This window comes from Bacillus rossius, chromosome 16 (assembly GCF_032445375.1).
Source record: "Bacillus rossius redtenbacheri isolate Brsri chromosome 16, Brsri_v3, whole genome shotgun sequence".
Taxonomy (NCBI): Eukaryota; Metazoa; Arthropoda; class Insecta; order Phasmatodea; family Bacillidae; genus Bacillus; species Bacillus rossius.
In genome coordinates, this window is record NC_086343.1 from 20,624,748 (window position 1) to 20,647,240 (window position 22,493).

Genomic DNA, 22,493 nt, shown 5'->3' on the forward strand with positions numbered 1-22,493 from the left:
GACGTATTGACCTCAGCATGTACGTCTCAACACAACGTTCTGGACGTATCGACATCAGCACATCGGTCTCGAAATACCATTCTCGACGTATCGACCTCAGCATGTACGTCTCAAAAACAACGTTCTGGACGTATCGACATCAGCATATCGGTCTCGATACATCGTTCCTCGACGCATCGACAACAACATCGGCGTGTCGGCCTCGAGACATTTCAAAAGCAACATCGAGAGATACAACCCGACACGTCAACGTGATGCACAGTCCCCGAGAAGCCTAAGATGTACATCAAGTTCTGTCCCTGCCCGAACACGCCCGAATATTCACCTTCGGCCAACCTCGGCATTTGTTTTATTTTTGCGCAGGAAAAATGAATTCAAATATTAAAAATTGGTCGGTTAGGTTAGCTACATTAAAACACTTTTAAACACTGTGGATGGTTAGTTAGGCTAGTATAGCTACATTAAAATAAACAGAGAAAGATAAATATATATAAATAGACCCGAGGTTGGCCGAAGGTGAATATTCGGGCGTGTTCGGGCAGGGACAGAGCTTGATGTACATCTTAGGCTTCCCCACAGTCCTCTAAGAGTGTTTCCGGAAAGTACGGAGTCGCAAGCGAAGGCTGCCCGCGGATGGGGGGGGGGGGGGGGGGGGGGGGGGGAAGGGGGAGCGGGGAATGCAAACAAAAGCCGCGCGCTCGTAAAGATAGACGGCAGGCCTGTCACGCGGTCCCGGAACTGGTTTGACGTACGTCAGCGAGTTTGAGTGGGCGGACAGACGCATCGGCGGCGCCCGCGCACGGAAGTGACGTTGCAGTGGAGGATGCACGGGTGAGGAGGGTGGGGGGGGGGTAGGGGGCTATCCAGTTCCTTCCCCCCCCCCACCCTCCATTCCAGAAGTTGTTTGAACATTTGCAATAATTCAGTGAAGACAGTAGGTTATCTTGGGTGATGCAAGGTGACCTGTTACAACAGCTGCAGTTTCAACTGTTATGACAAGCCACGTCTCTTACGGCTACGTATGTTCGTGTGTTAGTTTTAATAGATGTGTAAGTTTTTTTTAATACACTTGTTCAGATTTTTTTTTTTCAATCTGTTTAAAATCAAACCCTTCCCCACCTTTTTTGCTCCTCCTAAATTATCCGTCACGGTCACTAGTGATGTGCAATCGTGGTGTAGACTGTGAACTGGTAGTAGGATTGTTTGGTACTTAGCGTGAACTCTTGTATATAGAACTGTGTTGTGAGTTTACTTTGTGGCACTTGTACCGGGCCAATTGATAGGCACGGTTTAAATATATCCCGCGCCCAAGCTTTTTACAGTTGGCACCATGTTGGAACACTACAAGTGTTGACGTCCATAAACCGTGAGAGTGGCATCCCTGCAGTGAGAAACAAAAAAATAGTCTTCGTTGGGAAGCCTACAACTCACGTAGTTTCGGTTCCCTGCAAGAATTTCCGAAGATTTCCGAAGTTTTGCGTTTTGGTACTAACGCCACTTCAGCAGCTAAATCAGAAGTTTCCAATGAAAACAAGCATGTTGTGACTGACCTAACCTAACCTAACCATTCGATTTTTTTAATTTCAATTTTTGAGAGAAATCCGAAGTTGCACGAACGTGGTAGAGAACAGAAATTTCGCGAGTTGTAGGCTACCAGTCTTGGTTTTGATCGGCATGATGGCTGTAGGTCGCAATGGTGCGGGCTGATGCTATCGTGTAATTTATGTTGCATCGTCGTTTAAAACTATCTCGATACAGTCCACATATGTTTGTCAACATTAACAAGGATACTGAATACTGAATAAAGCCACAGAGCGAGCTTAGGCTAGTACACATAGTGATGTACGTCACCGTGTGTAGGCGAAACATGGTTATTTTACTTGCTTTCACACGTGGTGGCTACCTAACTCACAAGCCGAAATGTGAGAAATTGGTGGTGATTCTCAGGTTTGAAAAAGTTATTTCATTACTGCTGTTTGTAGATGTATTTTCAAATGTAAATAATTTAATATCCTACTATTATTTTTTTGTATTCAATATCAAGATAATATTTATCCTCCTCCTGAAATCATGGTCTCAGTCTGATCTCGGAAATGACCGCAAAAATAAAAGATGGCTGAAGCTAGCCTAAACCAACCTTTTACTTCAGTAAACTTCGGAACTGTTCGGGTTGTGAGTGTAGCTTCCATTCCTGTGAACTGTAGGCTACCCTGCCAGTGGGCCAAGAGATTCGCAGAATTTCATTTCGGGAGTGGGGGTGAGGTGCCTACTGTTTGCTTTAAAATTCTTTCCTTTTGGGGTGAGAGTTACGATTTTTTTTAGGGATTTCCCAGGGGGGGGGGGGGGTTGGAGTGGAAAGTGGGGGGGGGGGGGGGGGGTTTATACCCAAAGTATGCTCATGCAGTGGACGGAAGTCAGCCTACGTCATCGTCCGTTCACGCCGCGGGCCTGGTTCAGCCATTGGAGCGGGTGTATCGCGGAGACGCGCTCCGCAAACAACGTCGACTCCTCAAACAAGCGAGTGTCGATATTGCGCGATATTGCGCGAGAAAACCTCAAGTTTCACTGACCTCAAGTCAGTGAGGATAGAAGCTAGAAGAGATAGGGGTATGGAAGTAGAGAAAAAAAATAATATTCCAGGTCACGTACGATACGATAAGAAACTAAAACATCAATTCAAATGATGAATCAGAAGAATATGAAGAACTGGAACAGCAGATATAATATTCTTAAAAACCCCGTCGCTGCAAAAGAACACATTCAAGTGTCTTGACGGTTCTTCTTGCATGATGAAATCGAACCGTCGGAGTTAGAGATAGTTTTGAATGTCTAATTATAAATGTCTATATTTATTTAGGCATGCCCCGAAAATTTTTTTAAGGAAAGTAATGTTTAGGAAATATTTTAATCATATTAACTGTGTGTATAATATATATTAACGCACGTATATACTTTAAATGAAGATACAAAAATTATTCTTCAAGAACCCCCCCCCCCCCCTTAAGGGAATGCAACCAGAAGAAGATTTAATTAATTTATAAAGCTTTGGATAATTTGACCTCAAGTTAGACTCACGAATAATCCACGTTCGTGCATCTTCGGATTTTTTTTCTGTTAAAGTAAAAACAGATGTTATGTTAGGTGTGCTACATAAATTAAATTCTCGAAATATTTTATGGTATTTTTTCTCACGTCTAGTTCATCATTACTGAAATAAAAGTTAGTTTGCGTCATTTAAGATATTCTCTAAAATTTATAATTTTCGTGTTTCATATTCCGACCGTGAAATCACGCGCGACGAACTTCGGATGTGTTCGGGAATGAACTGAATCCTAGGCTTCCCGATGTCGTGATAGGTTTTCAGGGAGGTTCAGACAACTGTTGGACTACTGTCCGCGAAATGTCGACTTCAACGGGTGACAGTCTCTTTGTAACTCCGAAGACCTAAAATCTTGAAATTTTGCAGGTTATGTTCCGTATTCTACGTGAGCATCCACCAAGAACTTAATTTACGGAAATCGATTCCCAAAAAAGTCTGAACGGGGGTGGGTAAGTGAATTTTCAGAATTCGATTCATCATGAACAGTTAAAAGTGTGTTCTGCCTGTAGACTTCCGTAGCAAGGCACAGATACATCAGCTAGTTTGTGTGTGCGTATATATATATATATATATAATGGTCTCCACCTAAAATCTAATATTTTATTAGAACCATAGATAAATTTCATGAAAATATGTCCAGTAATTTTTTACACTTAATTGAACATTTCAGTTTTCCCACTCAACGAGTTTATATAGTGCGTGAAAATATTGCAGTTAGCTCATCACATTTGTTCTTAAAATAAGGCATATTTGTCAGCCTGTAGAATACCGATATGACACACCCATCCTACTGATACAGTCATCGAACAAGTGCCGCTACTTTCTTTATCTATTCTTGGCACCGGGGAGATTAGGTTAAACTATTTCCGGTGTGACAAGCCTCTTCTGAAAAAAACCAAGCTTGCCTGACACACATTTAAGCGTAAACCCTCGATGACATAATTGCCAACTATCAAGGCTTCACTTAGGTTGGGGAGGGGGAAGGGGTCAGCACTGCCGGGCCCTCAGGCCATCGGGTCCCAAAGGCCTTGGATCACCGTGAAGATGCAAAGGTGTAATGGTAATGGCTGGTCTGGGCACGTCTTCTGCTCTGGAAAAAGGTCACACAACTAGGGTTCAGAACCAAGGAATCCCGGTCCCGATGATAGAACCCGGAATTTCCCGGTACTTTTGATACAATAAAAGAAGAACCGGAGATTTAAAATTGATTCCTGGTTCTTTCTGTACTTTCGGAACTCGGAAATCGACCGCATAAAATTTGGTTTTTATTGCGCGCTAAGGTTACTTTTCATTTGCTACTATCCTCTGGCGAGGGCGATCTTTAAGGCCGGGGGGAGGGGAGTGTCTGCCGTGCCAGACTGTTGTGTGCGTGCTAGTTTGTTATGAAAAGAATAAATAATATTTTAAGTTAAACATTCTGCTATTCTGCATGCGTTGAAACGATTTTTTTTTTAAATTTTTTCCCCCAAAAGTTACAGGTTGGAGAGTAACGTTCCTAGATACTTTTTGAAATAAAAAACTTGTAACGCAAATTTTCAATTTTTTTTAAACTTTTGGTTGTTAAAACGTGTTTCATAGTTCAAAACTTAACTATTATTACTTCGATCACCTACTTCTGCACGGCTACTATAAAAAAAAAACTACCTAGTACCTAACGTACCAGGGATTCTCGGTTTCTTTGAAGACTAGTGCCGAAGTTCTCGGTTCTGAAAATCGGTTACGGATCCGAACACCGTAGTATCAAACCGGGCGGAATCAGCTGTCAGCTCCGGGGCACCGGGGCCGATGATAGCTCACGGACCAACAGACCGTGCAAAGCCCGCAAGTGCTTGAAGGATCCAGTCAGGAGTGTGGGATGACCCTCGCTGATACTTGGGACCAGATGTCACGGCGAGGACTCGACCTGGCAGTTGGCAGCTCTGATCGCTTACACCACGCCCCTGAGGAGTTCCCACTCACGCAACTTGGCGTTGGCAGTGAGCGGTGAAACAGCTCCGGCACCAGCCTGGACAGCTGGTAGAAGCTGGATGCGCTTCGGCCAGACCGCAGACTCTCTGGGTTTTTCTGAGGGGTCCCAGAGATGTGATAGCCTTGGGGTACTCTCCCGAATGTTTTTTTTTCTTCTTTCCCTGAGTCAACCACCAGCTAGCCGAATGGGTTGAGGGGAAAAGGATGGCGCTGATGCTGAAATGGATGGCATTAGCCTCTCATTGCAACTCTTTCCCAAACACCTCCAAGCCACGTCCGTCTGATCTGTCTGATCGTGTCGTCCGACCATGCTGTCTGATGCGTTTTCTGTGGGCATGGTTACATTCGCTTGTCTGACGCATCTGATGCTCCCGAGCTTTATCCAAAATATAGATTAATGTAAATGTGTTTTGATTTTAATTTCAATGCACTTCTTACAAAGTTTCAATGGTATATTAATTATAAAAGTATGATTTAGGCTATTTACAACAAATCATACATAAATTGAAGGTAAACTATCTTTTTTTTTTTTTACAAATTTTTAATATGTGCAACTTTAGCTATACGCCACACATCCAACTTAAAAGTTCAATTTGGTTAACACATCCGGAGAATGGAAGCAATAGCCTCTTAAATTCTGTCTCTGAACTCTGGAAAATCATTAGGTAGCGGCGGAACGTAGACATGATCTTTTATAAAACCCCAAAGGAAAAAAAAAATCGCATGGCGTTATGTCAGGTGAACGTTGAGGCCAGCGAAAAAGAGCTCTGTCGTCTCGACCAGTACGACCAATTCAAAAGTCAGGGACTTCGACGTTCAGCCACACACTTACAAAAAAGAGATTCCAATGGGGATCCATCCTGTTGCCAAATAAAGTTTACAGGTCCACTCTCTACTTATTTGTGAAAGAGCAAATTCTTTCACGCTGCAAGCGAGAAAACAACAAAGCAGAATTCGCGCATGCGCTCACCTAAAATTGTTTTAAACTGAGACATTCTTTTGTTGACATACTGAATATTTGCGTCAAAAACTTTTATTGTCATGCATTCGCGCTTTTATCATTTTTTTTTTTTAAATTTATATTTTAGGAACTTTATCTGTCGTTTTCAGGGGAGGCCTACAACTCACGTAGTTTCGGTTCCCTGCAAGAATTTCCGAAGATTTCCGAAGTTTTTGCGTTTTGGTATTAACGCCACTTCAGCCGCTAAATCAGAAGTTCCCAATGAAAACAAGCATGTTGTGACTGACCTGACCTAACCTAACCTAACACTTCGATTTTTTTTAAATTTCAATTTTTGAGAGAAATCCGAAATTGCACGAACGTGGTAGGGTACCGAAAATACGTGAGTTGTAGGCTTTCCCGTCGGTCGTTTCAGAGCATCTCAAGGACAAAAAAAAATCAGATCAAAATGGTGCCCGGAACGAAACGACAGAAGAGTTAAATGTAGCGCCGCCAACTCCGACAGTGCGCCTGCGCGGACGGAGCAGGGGCCGGACAGCGCGCATGCGCAGGCGGGGCGGTGCTCACCGAGGGCGACGCACGCGTGCTCGGAGAAGCCGTCTCCCCCCAGCTGCACGGCGGCCAGGAACACGTACGCAGCTGCCAGGCACGTCACGTGACACGACAGCGTCTTGCCGCGCAGGGTGCGCAGCTCCGGCAGGGCGCAGTGAACCAGCATGGTGGCCAGCAGGAACGGCACCGAGATCAGCAGGCCTGCCGTCAAACAGCCGCGCTCAGTCAACAGGGGATGGCTACATCTGCACCATTACACGGTAAGTGTGTGAAGCTGTTTATTTTTTCTACCCTCCAGCTAAATGTTGGGCCATATAGGTTAAGTCACAATGCCACGACGAACACGACAGATTTAACAGCGAAGGGTCACTATACCACCACAACAATTAATTAACCTGACTATTTCGAATTTGGCTGTCGGTAAGTCGTTCCAAGCCAAGTACTTCCATAAAATGCTGTATAGAATGCACTAAAAGCAGTGTATAAGTAGGGGCAGGCATTTTTCGCGAAAAAGTCTCAACGTCTATTAGACTGCAACAAGGTGCACCCGCGCTAGCGGTTTCTTCCTTGTTATTGGCGACCGTCTGCGAGATAAGTCTTTGCCTTATTTGACCGAGCCACTCAGGACGTGTTTTTGTTTCCAAGCTGAATAGCAGTGATTGGTGTTGTAACAATCGATATGTACCTGAAATAAACTCACCTAATCACGAAACACAGACGATGTTACACATACGATGCTACAGTGTTTTAACTTTTACCTAGTCTCGAAATCGTTTCGCGAAATATGCATGCCCCTATGTATAAGCGAAAAAAAGAAAATGCTATCTCAGTCCACGCTTTTTTTTTTGTTGTCACATTTCTGAATTCCTTCAACCCAATGCCATGCAGAATACCACGCAACCTGAAAATGTATTAGTTAAAAGTTCTTCGCTGAACTCGTCCATTGTTGAATTAAATCTTCACCAGTCTACAATAACAACATTGACCATAATCACGATGATATTCGTACGGCTATATCCTGGTAGCAGAAAATAAACCGAAATTTTTAAGTGTCTACAAATAATAAATTTAAATCATACGGGTCAGTGCATTATTTCGAGGGTGATAATAGCACAGGAACAAACAGTGTGAGCACAATGCACACAAGACCGAACACATTCAATTCAAACACTTACAAGGCTGAATTCACTATTACTGAAAGAAAGAAAAAAAGAAAGTAAAAAAACAAGGGTCACGCTCACGTGATTTGACTGCAATGTTTTTAAACGAAGTGATGTGAATGTGGTAGTGATGGATACAGGTCGTTAGATACCACCTTTGAATATATATACTGTATAGAAGTCGCCAGCCCAGGTTAAAATTTCTAATACGGTTTTGAGGTAGTTGGTTAATTCACCGCCGCAATCGCCACCATCTCTAGGGGCATCGACTTGTGGTGGTCCCTAGCGGACAAGTGTCGAACTCTTCAAACACCCCTTCCCCCTCCTGTTGAACGACGTTGAGCTGCAGTGAATGATAGATGAGGGGTGCGGGGAATGACAGCGGGCGACAGAGCTGCGCTCTAACGTGTAAATAACAACTAAGACGATGCAGGGCGTTGCGGCAGCGCACTGCAGCGGTGAAGTTCCCAAGCTGCTCATCATACGCTTCTGAAAAATGTAGAGTAAATCCTATCCACTCGCGACTTCTATACAGTATATATATTCAAAGATACCACGAAATGGAAGTGACGTGGATGTGGTAGTAATGAAATGGATCGGCGGGGATCGGGGGCGCGATCAAACCCACCCGTCTCGCTCTGCGCTAGCTAACGTGATCAAGTCCCGGGGGTGAAGGAGGGGGGATGTGTCTCAGCTCACCCACGGGGTAGAGGACGAACTGCAGCGACGAGGCGCGCGGCTCGTCGGCCCGCTGGAAGCACAGTAGGGGCAGCACCACGTCGTAGCCCCCCGCCTCGCCGCGTCCTCCCCCCGCCACGTGGTGCGCGTCCAGGCAGTACTCGCGCGGCGACAGCCGGCGGCCCGGGAACAGCCGCGGCACGCGCAGCGAACCGTTCCGCTCCAGGAAGAAGTCGTCGTCGTCGCTGTCGAACGGCTCCAGGCGGTACCTGCCAGGGCCAGAGCTAGGGTTGCCAACCGTCCCGTATTGTACCTGATTTCCCGTATTCTGTGACTAAAAGAATTATCCCGTACGTAGGCAGGACGGGACGTGATATTTCCCGTATCTTGTTTAAAGTTCAATTCACACACCTGCATAAAATTGAAAAAAAAGTATTTTCCCGCCTGCGTCGCACCACCTGTTATATGTATTGCGATATTGCGAGGCTCCGTTTACTCCGCAGTTCACTGGCCACCAAATGGTTCATGTTGACGCCGACAGGTGGCATCACTCGTCCGCGCTTAGTCTGTTATGTTTATGTCGATATTGTGTTGAGTTGAAAACGGATAAAGTAATCTTTATTATCATATCTTTATGTATTAAATTCATCACTGAACAAATTATTAGGCCAATACAAAAAAATTTTAATATTTCAACCAGGTGCATAATTTATTTTCAGATACAAAAACTGCTAAAATATCACCAATTTGCATCTAGAAATTCAAATTTTTCCGGGGGGGGGGGGGGGGACCCCGCTCTATTAGGTGGGGTTCAGTGTCCCTTATGGTCAGGGTGAAATAGTTGGTAACCCTAGCCAGAGCGGACACACACCCTCTGCTAGCGACCACCTGATAGTAGTTAATTTGTTTTGAAACAATGTTCCATTTCTTTTCGGCGGAGGAATTTTTATTTCATCTTTACTATTCAATTTAAGGAAATGTTAAACATTATTTCTAGTGAGTTTTGGAGACAATGAACATGTAAAACTGGACAAAAAATAACACACGAAAATTAATTGGCACATTGTTGGAATTTTTTCTTATGTAGTTAACAGAGTAGTAAACTATCACGAAATTATCAAGGTATAGTCACGAAATAACCTCGTATACATACAGAAAGACAAAATATTAATTATAAATAACAAAAATAATGTAATATAATTTAAAACACAATATAACTAATAAAAATGAGTGTGTACTAAATGCTAACATCCTAAACAAAGACTTTATATTATTGGTATCATTGAAATGATCATAAAATGACATTTTATCACGAAATTACCCCAGGTTTACCCTACTTGCCCCGTCTATGTGCTTGAGGTCTGCATGGACATCATCAACATCGCAGGCTTACGCGGCCATTGTCTGAAGTAGCTTGGCTTCTGGGTCGTAGCAGCGTCCTTGACGAATAAATCACCGACGTTTCGGTCGACATTGCAGTCGCCATCATCAGGGAGCAGTTACCTACTGACTGGTAACTGCTCCCTGATGATGGCGACTGCAATGTCGACCGAAACGTCGGTGAATTATTCGCCAACGACGCGGCTACAACCCAGAAGCCAAGCTACTTCTTCATAAATATCGTCTACATTATCGTCCACGCGCTTTGAACATCCCACTACTCCAGAAATGATTATAAATATGACGCTTCAGCTCGCGAACATACCACATTATGCCTCTTCTCCTGTTCGCAGTTACGTGGTACGGTGTTACGTCTTTATAACTTATGATACTTCCACGTTGTGTTTAAGCTATCACAGTTCTGATTCATGTGGATTTTTTGTTGTTGTTGAGAATTCTAAGTTACGGCTGTTCTAAGATGTAACTTTCTAAGTTGGTGGTGTAACTAAGTTCTAGGCGTTGTGGTTCGGCGTGGTTTGCGTCTTACTTACATCCCTCTTAAGTTATTACAATTCTAAGTTGCAGTGTTTTTTAGGTTATGCTCGTTCTTAACTTATGGCTGTTCTAATTCATATGTGTTTTTATAGTTCTAATTTATGGCTGTTCCAAAAGATAAAACTTTCTAAGTTGTGATTGTAAGTTGTGGATCTCAATGGAATCTCTACGATTCACTAACCCCCGATCATTCCTCGAAAGTACCCCCAAGTCCGCCGCTCGCTCGAGCATTAGGGTCGGATTAAAAAAAATCTAGGTAAGAAGCTAGGGAATAAGTTGGTTCGCTATTCGTTGCGGTGGTTCGCTATTGCGACGAAAGGATAAAACAACAACCAACAACGAATCAGAAATAATTCGTTCCACTGCACCCAGGAATCAAATCCTGGACCTGTCCCACACGCCAATGTTGATTTTCATTGTTCATTTTTTCCGTCAGTACTTTTACTTAAGGGCTAACTCCCTTGCGCCTGTAGTTCTGACACAAACATTTTCAACACATACTCACTTAAATGTAATGCAACGGGTGTAAAAGGTCGAGTAAGTAATCGTCATTATCATCACTTGCCCGACTTTATATACAAAATATATTACTGTATTACAGTAAACTAATATTTGGGGGCAAATATTTGTGACAGGACAACTGATGATGAAAGGGAGGTGTCGAGATAAAATTTTAAAGATAGCCCTTAAATAAAAGTAATGACGAGACAAATAGAGAAGGGAGGGGGGAGGGGGAGAAGCGACATGGCGTGTGAGAAGGAGCCTGAGAATGGGCGGCAGGATAAACTAGGTCCTTCGTAAACACCCAGTACAACCGGGGGTTCACGCTGTCCGCGTGACGTCTCGCTTCCTCGTCCCACTCCCCCCACTCCCCCTGCCATTCCCAACCCCTCCCCCTCCACCTCATCCCTCCCCCCCCCCGCCCTACCACCAATGGGCGGGACCGGTGTCGCGGTGTCTACCTTCGCCGCGCACACACGCAACCGGCGGCCGTTAACACGTTTCCCGCTGTCACCGCGAGGCTTGACGAGGCTGCCTTGCTACCAGTCCGTACATTGACAGCGTGTTGCCCCTCGCGGCGGAATACACACGCAACTTACAAACACGCAACTTAGAACAGTCATCACTCTTACTTAGAATTCCAGGGAAAAAAATTTCACATAACTTAGAACTCTCATAAGTTAGAACGATCATAACTTAGAAACACATAACGTAGACATGCATAACCTAGAAACACAGAATAGCCTAACCACGTAACTTAGACACGCCGTAACTTATAACTATCACAAATTTAGAAACTCATAATTTAGAAAACATAACTTAGAAACATGCAAATTCGAACTGTCATAACTTATAAACATACAACGCTGAACCACACAACTTAGAAACACCGTAACTTATAACTATCACAATTTAGAAATGCCATAATTTAGAAAAACTTCAGTTAGAAAAGCTTCAGTTAGAAACACATAACTTAGAAACACATAACTTAGAAACATACAACGCCGAACAACATAACTTAGAAAAGCCGTAACTTAAAAATCACAACTTAGAACTATTAGAACTGAAAAACACGCAATTTAGAACTGTCATAACTTATAAACACGCAATTTAGAACTGTCATAACTTATAAACACACAACTTATAACAGGCATAACTTAGAAAATTCTGTCTTGTGTGTTTCTAAGCTATGACAGTAACCCTCTCGCAGCTAGTGGCACATATATTACGGGGCTCGCTTAGTGCTAAGCGCAAGGCTGTGGACTGGCGCGCAGTTTTCACGTCGTGCTTAGCGCAACTTTGATATTTGAGTGGTAACCATAAAATTATATGGCGGTGGAATGAAGATAAAGGAGTAATGTAAATACCTCGATTGCTTTCAAGATTCTTTATCGGGTGTTTTCATGCTTGAATATTTTCTGAAAACACGCATTTCAGCTATTTTCGCTCTTCCAAAAATATAGTTCAGTATCGAAATCCGGAAACAGATCTACTCATCTGCCCTTGGCTTATTCTTAAATGCCTTTCTTAAACAGACGCCTCTCTGATATATCTAAGCACTTTTTTCCAGATTCGTGTGGTTTTTAAAATGAAGCTCTCCACACTGAGAGATTTTAAAACTTTATGACGTAGTGTCCGCTAGCAGTATCATTTCAGTTGCATCCGCTTCCAAAAAATTAATTCAATACCGAACGCCAATGACGTCACAGGATAAACTATTTGTAGCAGTCAGTCAATATGCCATTAGATTGTGTAGGCCTACTACCCTTTAAAAAAGTCAGATTTCAAAAATTAAAAAAAAAAAAAAGTTTTGATAAAAACAATTGAAACCAAGAAGGCGTCTCTATTCCTGCCTCTACTTAAAAACACATAACTTAGAAACGCAGTAACTTAGAAAGTCATAACTAAAGGGGTGAAGTTTGTATGAAGAGAGCATTTCTTTCGAAATTACGATGATGAAATTTTGTAAATATAATCTCCAAAATAAATAAAATAACGCGTGCCTCATTAGTTTTTAAAAACCCATCTAAGGGGTGGTTTTGGGGGCGTTAAAGACCAAAATTCCAGCTTGTGGTCAAAAAACCCCAAGGCACGAATAATCGTTGATGCTTCCTTCGTCTCCATTAAAAATTTTTCCGTTTTTCAAGCAAAGGTCTCACAGACTTGAAACTCGGCAGTGATGTTCCAACTAAGAACAAGTTATCCGAAAATCAGCTCCCAAAGGGCCAAAGGTGTTTTGACACTGGTAACGCCGAGTAATTCAGCTCGTATTTAATGTTTATAAACGGCTTTTTTCTACTAAAAATTTAAAGGTAATGTTTTTATATCAGTCCTAGCATGTATCGAAAACATGAAAGTATGTGAAGTTAAAACTTTTTTTTTAGTATATCATTCATAAATATATAAATATAAGTTTTCCCAAAACCCTGAAAAATTCATGTTTATTTGGCTATTAAATATGGACGTATCGTTATGACCTATGTGGGGAGAACTGGTTTCGTAAGGCATAGCCCACCATTAAGTTTTCCAATCAAGTTTTATTACAGTTTTATTCATTACTAATATTTACATTACTAATAAATGATTGTACTTAAAATGTCCCATCACCAATCACAGGCACTTAAAAATGTTTATTCGCCAGTCACTCAATGTCTGTCAAGTCCGCAGTTCGCACTCCTCACTGGAGCTGGGCTCGACCGTGGTTCTCCCCTTACCTCGCGCCTGTCCACTCACACTGTCTCGCGCCACTCAGTTGCACTCTCACGATCCCGTCGCTCCGCATCGTGCCACTCTCGGGGTGGTCTTTCACTCTCTTCGTCAATGTCGTACTTCTCTTTCTTTCACGTAACTCGCCCGGAACTCTCTCAGAACTGTCGCGGAACTCGGCGTCGCTGCTTATATACTTGTGGCGCCCTTCTCGAACCGACGAGAGCGGCTTTGACGAGTCGCGTCATCCCGGGCCAACCCGACGCCCGAAACATCCAGAATGACGATGCTTATTCACGCCACTCCACGCGGCGGCCTCTGTAAGCCCGGAATTCCCAGGCCTCTAAAGGTGATAGGACCCTGAGGTGGGACGATGCGCGGGGAGCGGAGGTGGTAGGGGGTGGCGACGACTCTTGTAATCCGGCCAGGTACGCGTGGCATGCCTTACGTTAGTGGACCGCACGTGACCTGGCTCGTGACGTCAGTGGCCGTGCAGGGCCGCCAGCCAGCTCCGAACCTGGCATCGCGGTCTGGTTTCTCCTGTTCGTAACAGGAGATAAAAGAAACAAAATAATTTAGGATACTGCTCCGTTAAGCCTACCTGGGCACACATACGGTGTGCAGAGCTTCAGGAAAAACAACGCGATTTCAAAACTACTCAAGATATCCAAGTGGGGCCTATTTACGAAGAGCATTTAAGAGTTCGCTGAGGACCGAAAAGTACTTTTAATTTCGGATGAAGTTTTTAAACTGTATTTCTAGAAGCGTTAAAATGGCTAAAACGCGTGTTTTTAGAGTAATTTTTAAGCATAAAACAATCAGTACAGATTCTTGAAAGCACTTAAGGGACTTGCATAACACCTTTACCTTCATTTCTCCGCCATATAATGTTACGGTCACGGCTCAAATTTCACAGTTATCCTGTGACAACGAGACGAATGCGCGCCAGTTCAGAGACTTGCGCTTAGAGGCTACACCGCGCTGGAAGCACCAGCGAGCGTCGCGCTTATCATCCCGCCTCACTAACACACATACACCCCTGACGAGGCGGGCCCCTTAACGGTTGAGTTCAAAAGTGTGTTAGGACTGTATTGAACGTGGTTGTTTCTCGGTACTCGTGAGAAACTGACGGGGTAGCCCTCACGACACCAGCTCGACGTGCGTCGTACCTAATCTCCTTCAGAGACCCGCCGCGAATCTCGGTCTCAGCCGCGCGATCCTCGCAATAAAAGGCTTGGCCTCGCTGCCGCAAGGTCTCTCAGAGTCGTCAACAGGCAGCGTCAACACACGCACACTCTCTGCTGCGCACCGACTCTATGGTTTGCGGAGCTGGGTTCGTGATCAGGCGCTGAAAGCGAGTGCACAGCAGGCCACCCTATGTGAGATCGGTTCACAATCGAGTTCTCATGCGTTAATTTACAGCCAAAGAAATTTCGTGTTTAATCCAATCGTGTCGGTATCGACAGTAAATTCAGAATTTAATTATTATTCTACAACACAACTGACCAGCAGCATGTATGTACACACTATTTTACAACACATAGCTTATATTACGTAATGATAGGTTACGTAAAATTTATATTGAATAACACTGAAGGACCTAAAAATGTGTAATGCATTTTATGCATATTATTGCTAGTCACTTATCTGGATAATTAATTTTTTTAAAACAGGAATTACCTAACCAACGCAATATAAAATACACAGGATACTAACACCGGACAGCTCTCTGCTAACAACTTGTACTTGAATCTTTTTTTTTTTTTACATATTTGGAACATTAACAAACCGTAACCAAGTACTCGGCTTCTGTTGGTCGCACGGAGCAACGTAAACGGAAGAGATCAGCATTGCCGAGCTGGTCCGTCTGCGTGCTGTGATATCCGTCCCCGTTTGCGTGATCCTTCTACGTTTCCGTTGCCGTTGCGGAAGGGGCCTTAGGCGAGCTGACGCAGAACTACCAACAGTCCGACGCGCGCGCGTGAAAATCAACGCGGGTGACTTGCACGTCACACTTGGCGAATGTTGACGTACAGGATGTTTCCTGGCATCGACAACGTCTGCTTTTAAATAATACGGAGACGTATTTACAACTTTTCTCGCCTTCGAACCACTGATCAGCATCTCAGGATGCGTGACGCATCAGAGATCACGGCCTCCAAACAGCACCACACGTCACTTTTTTTAAAAAAATTATTTCTGCAGTTTCACAAAAAAAAAAACTTTTTTTATATATAACCAGTCGCAAATCATTTCCCGTGAAACCGCGAATGAAAAGTACATATATCCACAAAAAGGTTTATGCGAAGTACAGAATGTTTCAAAATGCTTCATATATAAGCTCATAACATTGACATGAATAAAGATATAAGCTTCGGGTGTATTTTAATGTGCTACGTACAATTCCAAGTTCTTTTTTTTTTTTTTTTTTTTTTTTTCGTCGAATGCTCTGGGCGGTGAAGGATCGCTGCCGAGGTGTCGACGGAAATCACGCAGAGAACAGTTGGATGCGCGCGCTACCAGCGCCGGTTGTGGCGGCATCTGTCGACCACCAAGAGAACCACGGATACGATGACGTTTCGATGTGTAGTTTACCATTTTCTGCGCTGTGTTCTATCTTCGTTCGAGTAACAGTTAGACCCGTTGCACAAACGGAGACGGGTCTCACCATGGCCTCCACATTCGATTACGGGCCCTGGACCCAGGATCGCAGACACCCCCCATCCCACCCCAAATTTTACCTTCACGTGCTACATTATAATTGCATGGTTATTTCTTACCTACACTCTTTTCAGAATGTTATTTTAACCTGAAAATACAGGGTAAAATTATGGTTACTATTTCATAAGTCCAAACTAAGCTTTATTTATACAAGTATTTTACTTTAAAGTAACCACAGCGAGTATGTATATTTATTTCACACGCTGAGATGAAAATAAACAGGGCTGGGTTCGGGTCCTGGACCCAGGGGTCCACCCAGACCCACCCTTGTGGCTTTGAATATACATACTGTATAGAAGTCGCGAGTGGATAGGATTTACTCTACGTTTTTCAGAAGAGTATGACGAGCAGCTTGGGAACTTCACCGCTGCAGTGCGCTGCCGTAACGCACTGTATCGTCTTAGTTGTTATTTACACGTTAGAGCGCAGCGCTGTCACCCGCTGTCATTTCCCCGCACCCCCCATCTATCATTCACTGCAGCTCGAGGACGTTCAACGGGATGGGGAAGGGGTGTTTAAAGAGTTCGACACTTGTCCGCTAGGGACCGCCACAAGTCGATGCCCTAGAGATGGTGGCGATTGCGGCGGTGAATTAACCAACTACCTCAAACCGTATTAGAAATTTTAACCTGGGCTGGCGACTTCTATACAGTATATATATTCAAAGCTTGTGGGGACTATGGGTCTCACGGGACAGGGTTTCTACAACGGCACACAGATGGAGACAGACCCGTACGGATCAGCTCGGCAATTCTCGTCTCAAAACAAGCCTAGTTATTTCTCTGCGGTGCTAGCCATGTTTGTTTGTGTTCTAAATACGGTAAAAAAAAAAAAAAAAAAAAAAAAATTGTATCTTCAAGTACAAGTATTTTCATTGAAGTAGCTTGGCTTCTGGGTTGTATGCCGTGTCCTCGGCGAATAATTCGCCGACGTTTCGGTCGACATTGCAGTCACCACCATCAGGGAGCAGTTACCTACTGTGTCCTTGGCGAATAATTCACCGACGTTTCTGTCGACATTGCAGTCGCCATCATCAGGGAGCAGTTACCTACTGTATTTAGGTAAGCAACGTTTGGAATTGAAAATTGTCGATAGGTAGAAAACGAGGGGAAAAAAAGAACGAACTTATGGAATGTTCCGAGCCACTGTGTAGTGTTCGTATGTTAGCTGCGGCTGGCGTACTGTTTGCGTGTAATTTGTGTGCTATCACGGACATTGCCTAGGCTCTAAAATTCACACTGGGATACATATGAATTCTACATAAATTCATGTAAAATTTAAAAAAAAATTCTTCGTTACGTAATATAATTTTTTTTGGAGACTTGTTCCCAAAGAAATATTTTGTAAAAAATACAAAAAAAATGGTTGTCTGTAAAGTCGGTTTACGGACGATAGTTTAACGTGACAACGTCATAACAAAACATTGATGAAATGATTGATCCAGAAGAAAAGGAAATATCATATTCGGCCTGAGACTGGGCCGTAATAGGTTTTTGCAACCAAACCATTTAGGCATTAAAAATATTACATTCTTTGAGGAAGAATTTTTTTTTAATTTTTCTATCTTTTGTATGATAAAATCTACCTCTGCATCATTTTATGAATAAAATTGAATCATTTTTATTGAATTATCACTATTTTGTATGGATACAAAGGAGTAAAATGAAATGTACAATTTTTTTTTTATTTTTACAAGTACAAAAAAAATCGCACCGGCCGAGATCCGAACCGTCATCCTTTGAACTGGTATTCAGCGACGCTGACCAGACAGCCACGAGGCCATATAGAAAATTATTGTTTCAGATGTGTTATATATATATATATATTTATAAACATTTTGTTTTGTGCTGTGGGAGTTTTAAAAACGTATGTAGTCTGCCATATTAATTTCTTATAGTGGTAGGCGGGAAATTAAAAATATATTGTCGGCTGCAAATCGGTGGACGATCGTTAAATTACATAATATTAATAATTCAAACGACGAAAATATGATTGAAAAGTCAAATCGATTGTTGTTCCAATCGAGTAGAAGAGAGATGCCACGCATGCGTACAATGAGCAAAACAGGACACATCCGTAGTGGGACAATTTTTCGTGCGTGCAGCCAGCGTTCATCGATTTATTAGACGTTGTCACGTCAAAATTTTTTATGTAAACTAAGTTGGAAGTGACGTAATAAGACGTCGTGCAGAACATTCACACGTTGCGAAACACGCATAACGAAAGAATAAACAAGGACTCTTTTGAACTTCGTACGCGCTGTCGAGATAAAAGTTGCGATGACTGATTAAGGTATTTTTTTTTTGTTTTGTTTTGCGCTTTCTCTTGCACTTTCATGTATCGTCGGCATACAGGTAAAATACACGCCGATTTAATTTTTTTTCTATTACTGTGTAGTATTCGGTAGTGGCGTTACGTTATCACAAAAAAAAAAAAAAAATAAACGCAACACGCAATAAATTTATTTCGTATGGAATTCACTCTCGCGTACGATAACGGCGAGCTTTTACGTAATCTGCTGAGTGCGATTCGGCGAAAGAAGCGCGCACTTACATCATCATCACGCATGTTGAGGATATGTCCGTGCAGGAGAGGGGGCAGGTGTGAAATGAGAAGGGGGAGGAGGGGTAAGCGGCCTTATCTTTGCCCGTGGTACTTCATCAATTCTCAAGCAGCAAGGTGGCGCGGTGGCGCGACAATGAACTAAGAGTTCCCGCCATTCTCATTTCGGTTTCCAGTGGTTCCTCTCGAGATCATCGCAGGAAAATCCATAATTTATTATAATTATATTAATTATAATATAACATGTTCTAATTATATAAATAATTAGGGACAGGAAAAATTCGCGGGTTCAATGGCCTGTAGGATGAACTCCATAATTCTACGTACACTCGGTCAAATGCCACCCACTGATTGGCTGCTGTCTTGTGAGACGTTCCGCAGCGTAGCAGCCTGTGATTCGATAAAGCTTTGGTTGGGTGTTTCTCAGTGGCCCAGAGTCATCCAAGTGAGTTTTGAGCCAATAGCAGAGGCAGCACTGAGGTATAACGATTTGCATTTTAGCCCATCGCGAAATGAATTCGCGAATTTTTCCGGTCTCTATCAATAATAATATAATTATAATTACGTTTCATTCAAGATTGAAGGGGGTAATTATTGCACAACCACATCCCAACAAATTTGGCAAGTTGTTGGTGGAATGTTTTATTAGACCTCAAGCGAACGCCAACAAACCGCTTGAACAAAACGAACCAACTCGTGTCGAAACTGACTGTTCAGTTCTTGTTTACACGTCCTGCAAGTCATGCGACATTAAGGCTACAGTTTGCAGGGGAAAGAGTGTCAATAGCACCGCCCCCTCCCCCCCCCCCCCCCCCCCCCCACACCCACAAACCTCTCCGCGCTTTCTAAATGAAGAGCATCCCAAATGACCCAGCGAGCTAGCTGCGGGATTTTACGGCTTGGAGAAAGCTTCAGAATAAACCACGCGATTCGAAAACTGCTCAATACATCAGAGTGGTGTCTGTTTACGAAAAGCATTCGAGAATGCACTGAGGGCAGATGAGTAGCTCTGTTTCTGTGCTCGGTTTTTTAAACTGTGTTACTAGAGGAGTGGAAATGGCTAAAACGCGTGTTTCCAGGAGGATTTTCAGGCGTGAAACACCCGGTGAAGATTCTTGAAAGCACTCTCGAGGGCCTTTACACTACACCTTTATCTTCATTTCTCCGCCATGTTATGTAATGGTCACCGCTCAGATGTCACAGGTTATCCTACGCACGACGAGAAGACTGCGCGCCAGTTCAAGGCCTTGCGCTTAGAGGCGATACCGTGCTGGATGCACCAGCGAGCGTCGCACTTATCATCCCGCCTCACTTACACAGATACACCCCTACTAGGCGGGCCCGTTAACACAGTCGGAGGGTAGTTTCCTAAATTATTTTACATTTGTAATTTTGGTTTTCAACAGGTGATTAAAATTAAATCAATAAAATAAATATTACAAATGGTTTATTTAAATTTAATAAGTGTTGTTTGATTGTTTTGAGAATCTGAGAGGCCAATTTCACAAGGGAAACTCCCGTTCCGGCATGGCTGTACATAAACTGCAGTCTTGACCGCTAAGCCAAACACGACCTGTATGCTTAACTATAAAACAATTAGATCATTTAAACGACCAATAGGAGGTGTTAAAGCGGTTTTCTGTTCGTAAATTGTAAACAATAATTAAAAATGAGAACAACTTTATATATATATATACATACATATATATATATATATATATATATATATATATATATATATATATATACACATACATATAATGGATGCGTAGCCACCAAGTGCTTTAAAAGTGAAACTTCGCAGATAGAGAGATAGTACATTCGTAGTGTACACAAATACATGAAACACGCGCACAAGTGTGCGAGTATACGAGTGTACAGGTACAGGCGAGTGTACAGGTATGTAAGTGTGCAGGTACGCAGGTGCGCTACATAACGCAAACACGCCATCGATCGCCGCTGCTGCCATCTGTGTTATCGGCAATGATGGCCAACATGTTATGCGTGTTTTCGCGTTGCACTTTTCGTTACCCTTGGAGCATTGCACTTTTATGACGTCATCGCCTCGGCTCACTCTACACAGAGAAAACGGGGTTTGTTTGAATAAAATAAACATTGGTTCATATGTGGCGAAACAAATTTTTTTCTCACTGAAACAAAATATTTTGTTGGCCTAACGAATTTTGGCGGGTAACAAATCATGTTCATTCTAAAAAAAAAAAAAAAATATTTGTTAGAATAAACAAAATGCATTTATTTCGCCGTATACAACCAAATATGTTATCGAGGGGAATCAAAAAAACCTTTTCACTCGGTGTATCAGCTGCAAAAGAAGTTAACTTCAATAATCGGTTCTTAGGAAAGAAAAAAAAAAATTGAGCAAGTCTCGTAATTGAAGAGTACGTGAAACGTCTTTTTAATAAACTTCGAAAGAATCCTATCTCTGAAGTGTACCCGGGTGTTCGGAGATAAGAACTGGAATGTGTTTAACTGAATGAACTGAATCAATTATTCCGGGCGTGGAAAGGCCTTCGGCCTCTTCCAGCGTTCTTTGCCGCTCGAAGTTCCCAGGTCCGACGTCACACTTTCTCCTCCGCGCGACCTTCGCCGGCGACTCTGCGCCGATTTCCCAGAAACCCCCCCCCCCCCTCTTCCTCATTTCCTCCCGTCACGATCACCTGAGTGCAACACGTCACCCTTCACCGAATGCCCAGGAGAAAATACATTTCTCATTCAGGCCGCCTGCAGTGACGGGAAACCAGAATATTTTTTTTCGGATGGAGGGAGAAAAAAAAAGCAAAAAAAAATTGGTTGTCTGTAAAGTCGGTTTACCGACGATAGTTTAACGTGACGTCATAACAAAACATTGATGAAATTATTGCATACTTTTATGAATAAAATTGAATCATTTTTATTTTAATAATAAAAGAATAAATACTTGAAATTATACTAGTAATCAGATTTTTAAACTGCAAGAATAATTAACCTTTAATGCCGAAATTGTTGTTGTAATAAGCAATGAAAACCCCATTAACTTTTCACTTCACTTTATAAACAGTCGACGAAACAGTTCACGTGTAGATGACTTGTAATTAATTTTAAAAACTGGCGTTTAGCTATAAAGTTTAAATATAATTATGAACAAGTTTTCATATAAATAAACTGTAATCAAATATCTATAATCAATTATAAGAATCATCATAATTTTTTAGTCAATTGTAACATAACCTAATATTACTGCACTCGCCGACAGCGTAACGGAACACAGCGTAACGGAACAATGAGCGTAACGGGACACTTTTTCGTGCGTGCAGCCGGCGTTCATCGATTTATTGGACGTTGTCACGTCAAAAAAATACAGACATGAAGCTTCTTAGAAACGAGGCATAGAAACACGGGTGATCATGCGTGCTTTGAAAAATATACCTGTATTTATTAGTGTCTGCCTATGTCTCCATCGGAATCTACGAATGAATTAATGGGTTTTATGACGGCTAAAATACGTCGCATAACCCTACTGGAAATGTCTATACAAATTGTCACAATTACAATGCTTAGTACCGGATCCAATCTCAGAGCTGAAGAGTTGCAAATGAAAACGTGTGTGAAAGCGTGTGAAAGTATGCAGTAGTATATAAAGTATACAAAA

General features: G+C 42.6%; 2 protein-coding genes across 2 annotated transcripts in view; one reads left to right on the top strand and one right to left on the bottom strand.

Moving 5' to 3' along the window:
* Positions 1–22,493, bottom strand: part of LOC134540032 (G-protein coupled receptor Mth2-like) — a 70,795-nt gene that overhangs the window by 32,317 nt on the left and 15,985 nt on the right. The window contains exons 2-3 of the mRNA XM_063382470.1: positions 8,441–8,688; positions 6,597–6,782 (exon numbers count right to left, since the gene is read on the bottom strand). Of these exons, the coding sequence (XP_063238540.1) occupies positions 6,597–6,782; positions 8,441–8,688 (434 nt within the window). The remainder of the gene's footprint in view (positions 1–6,596; positions 6,783–8,440; positions 8,689–22,493) is intronic.
* LOC134540034 (p53 and DNA damage-regulated protein 1) overlaps positions 6,626–22,493 on the top strand; it is a 46,196-nt gene continuing 30,328 nt past the window's right edge. Inside the window, exon 1 of the mRNA XM_063382475.1 lies at positions 6,626–6,841. Coding sequence (XP_063238545.1) covers positions 6,817–6,841 — 25 coding nt within the window. The 5' untranslated portion in view covers positions 6,626–6,816. The remainder of the gene's footprint in view (positions 6,842–22,493) is intronic.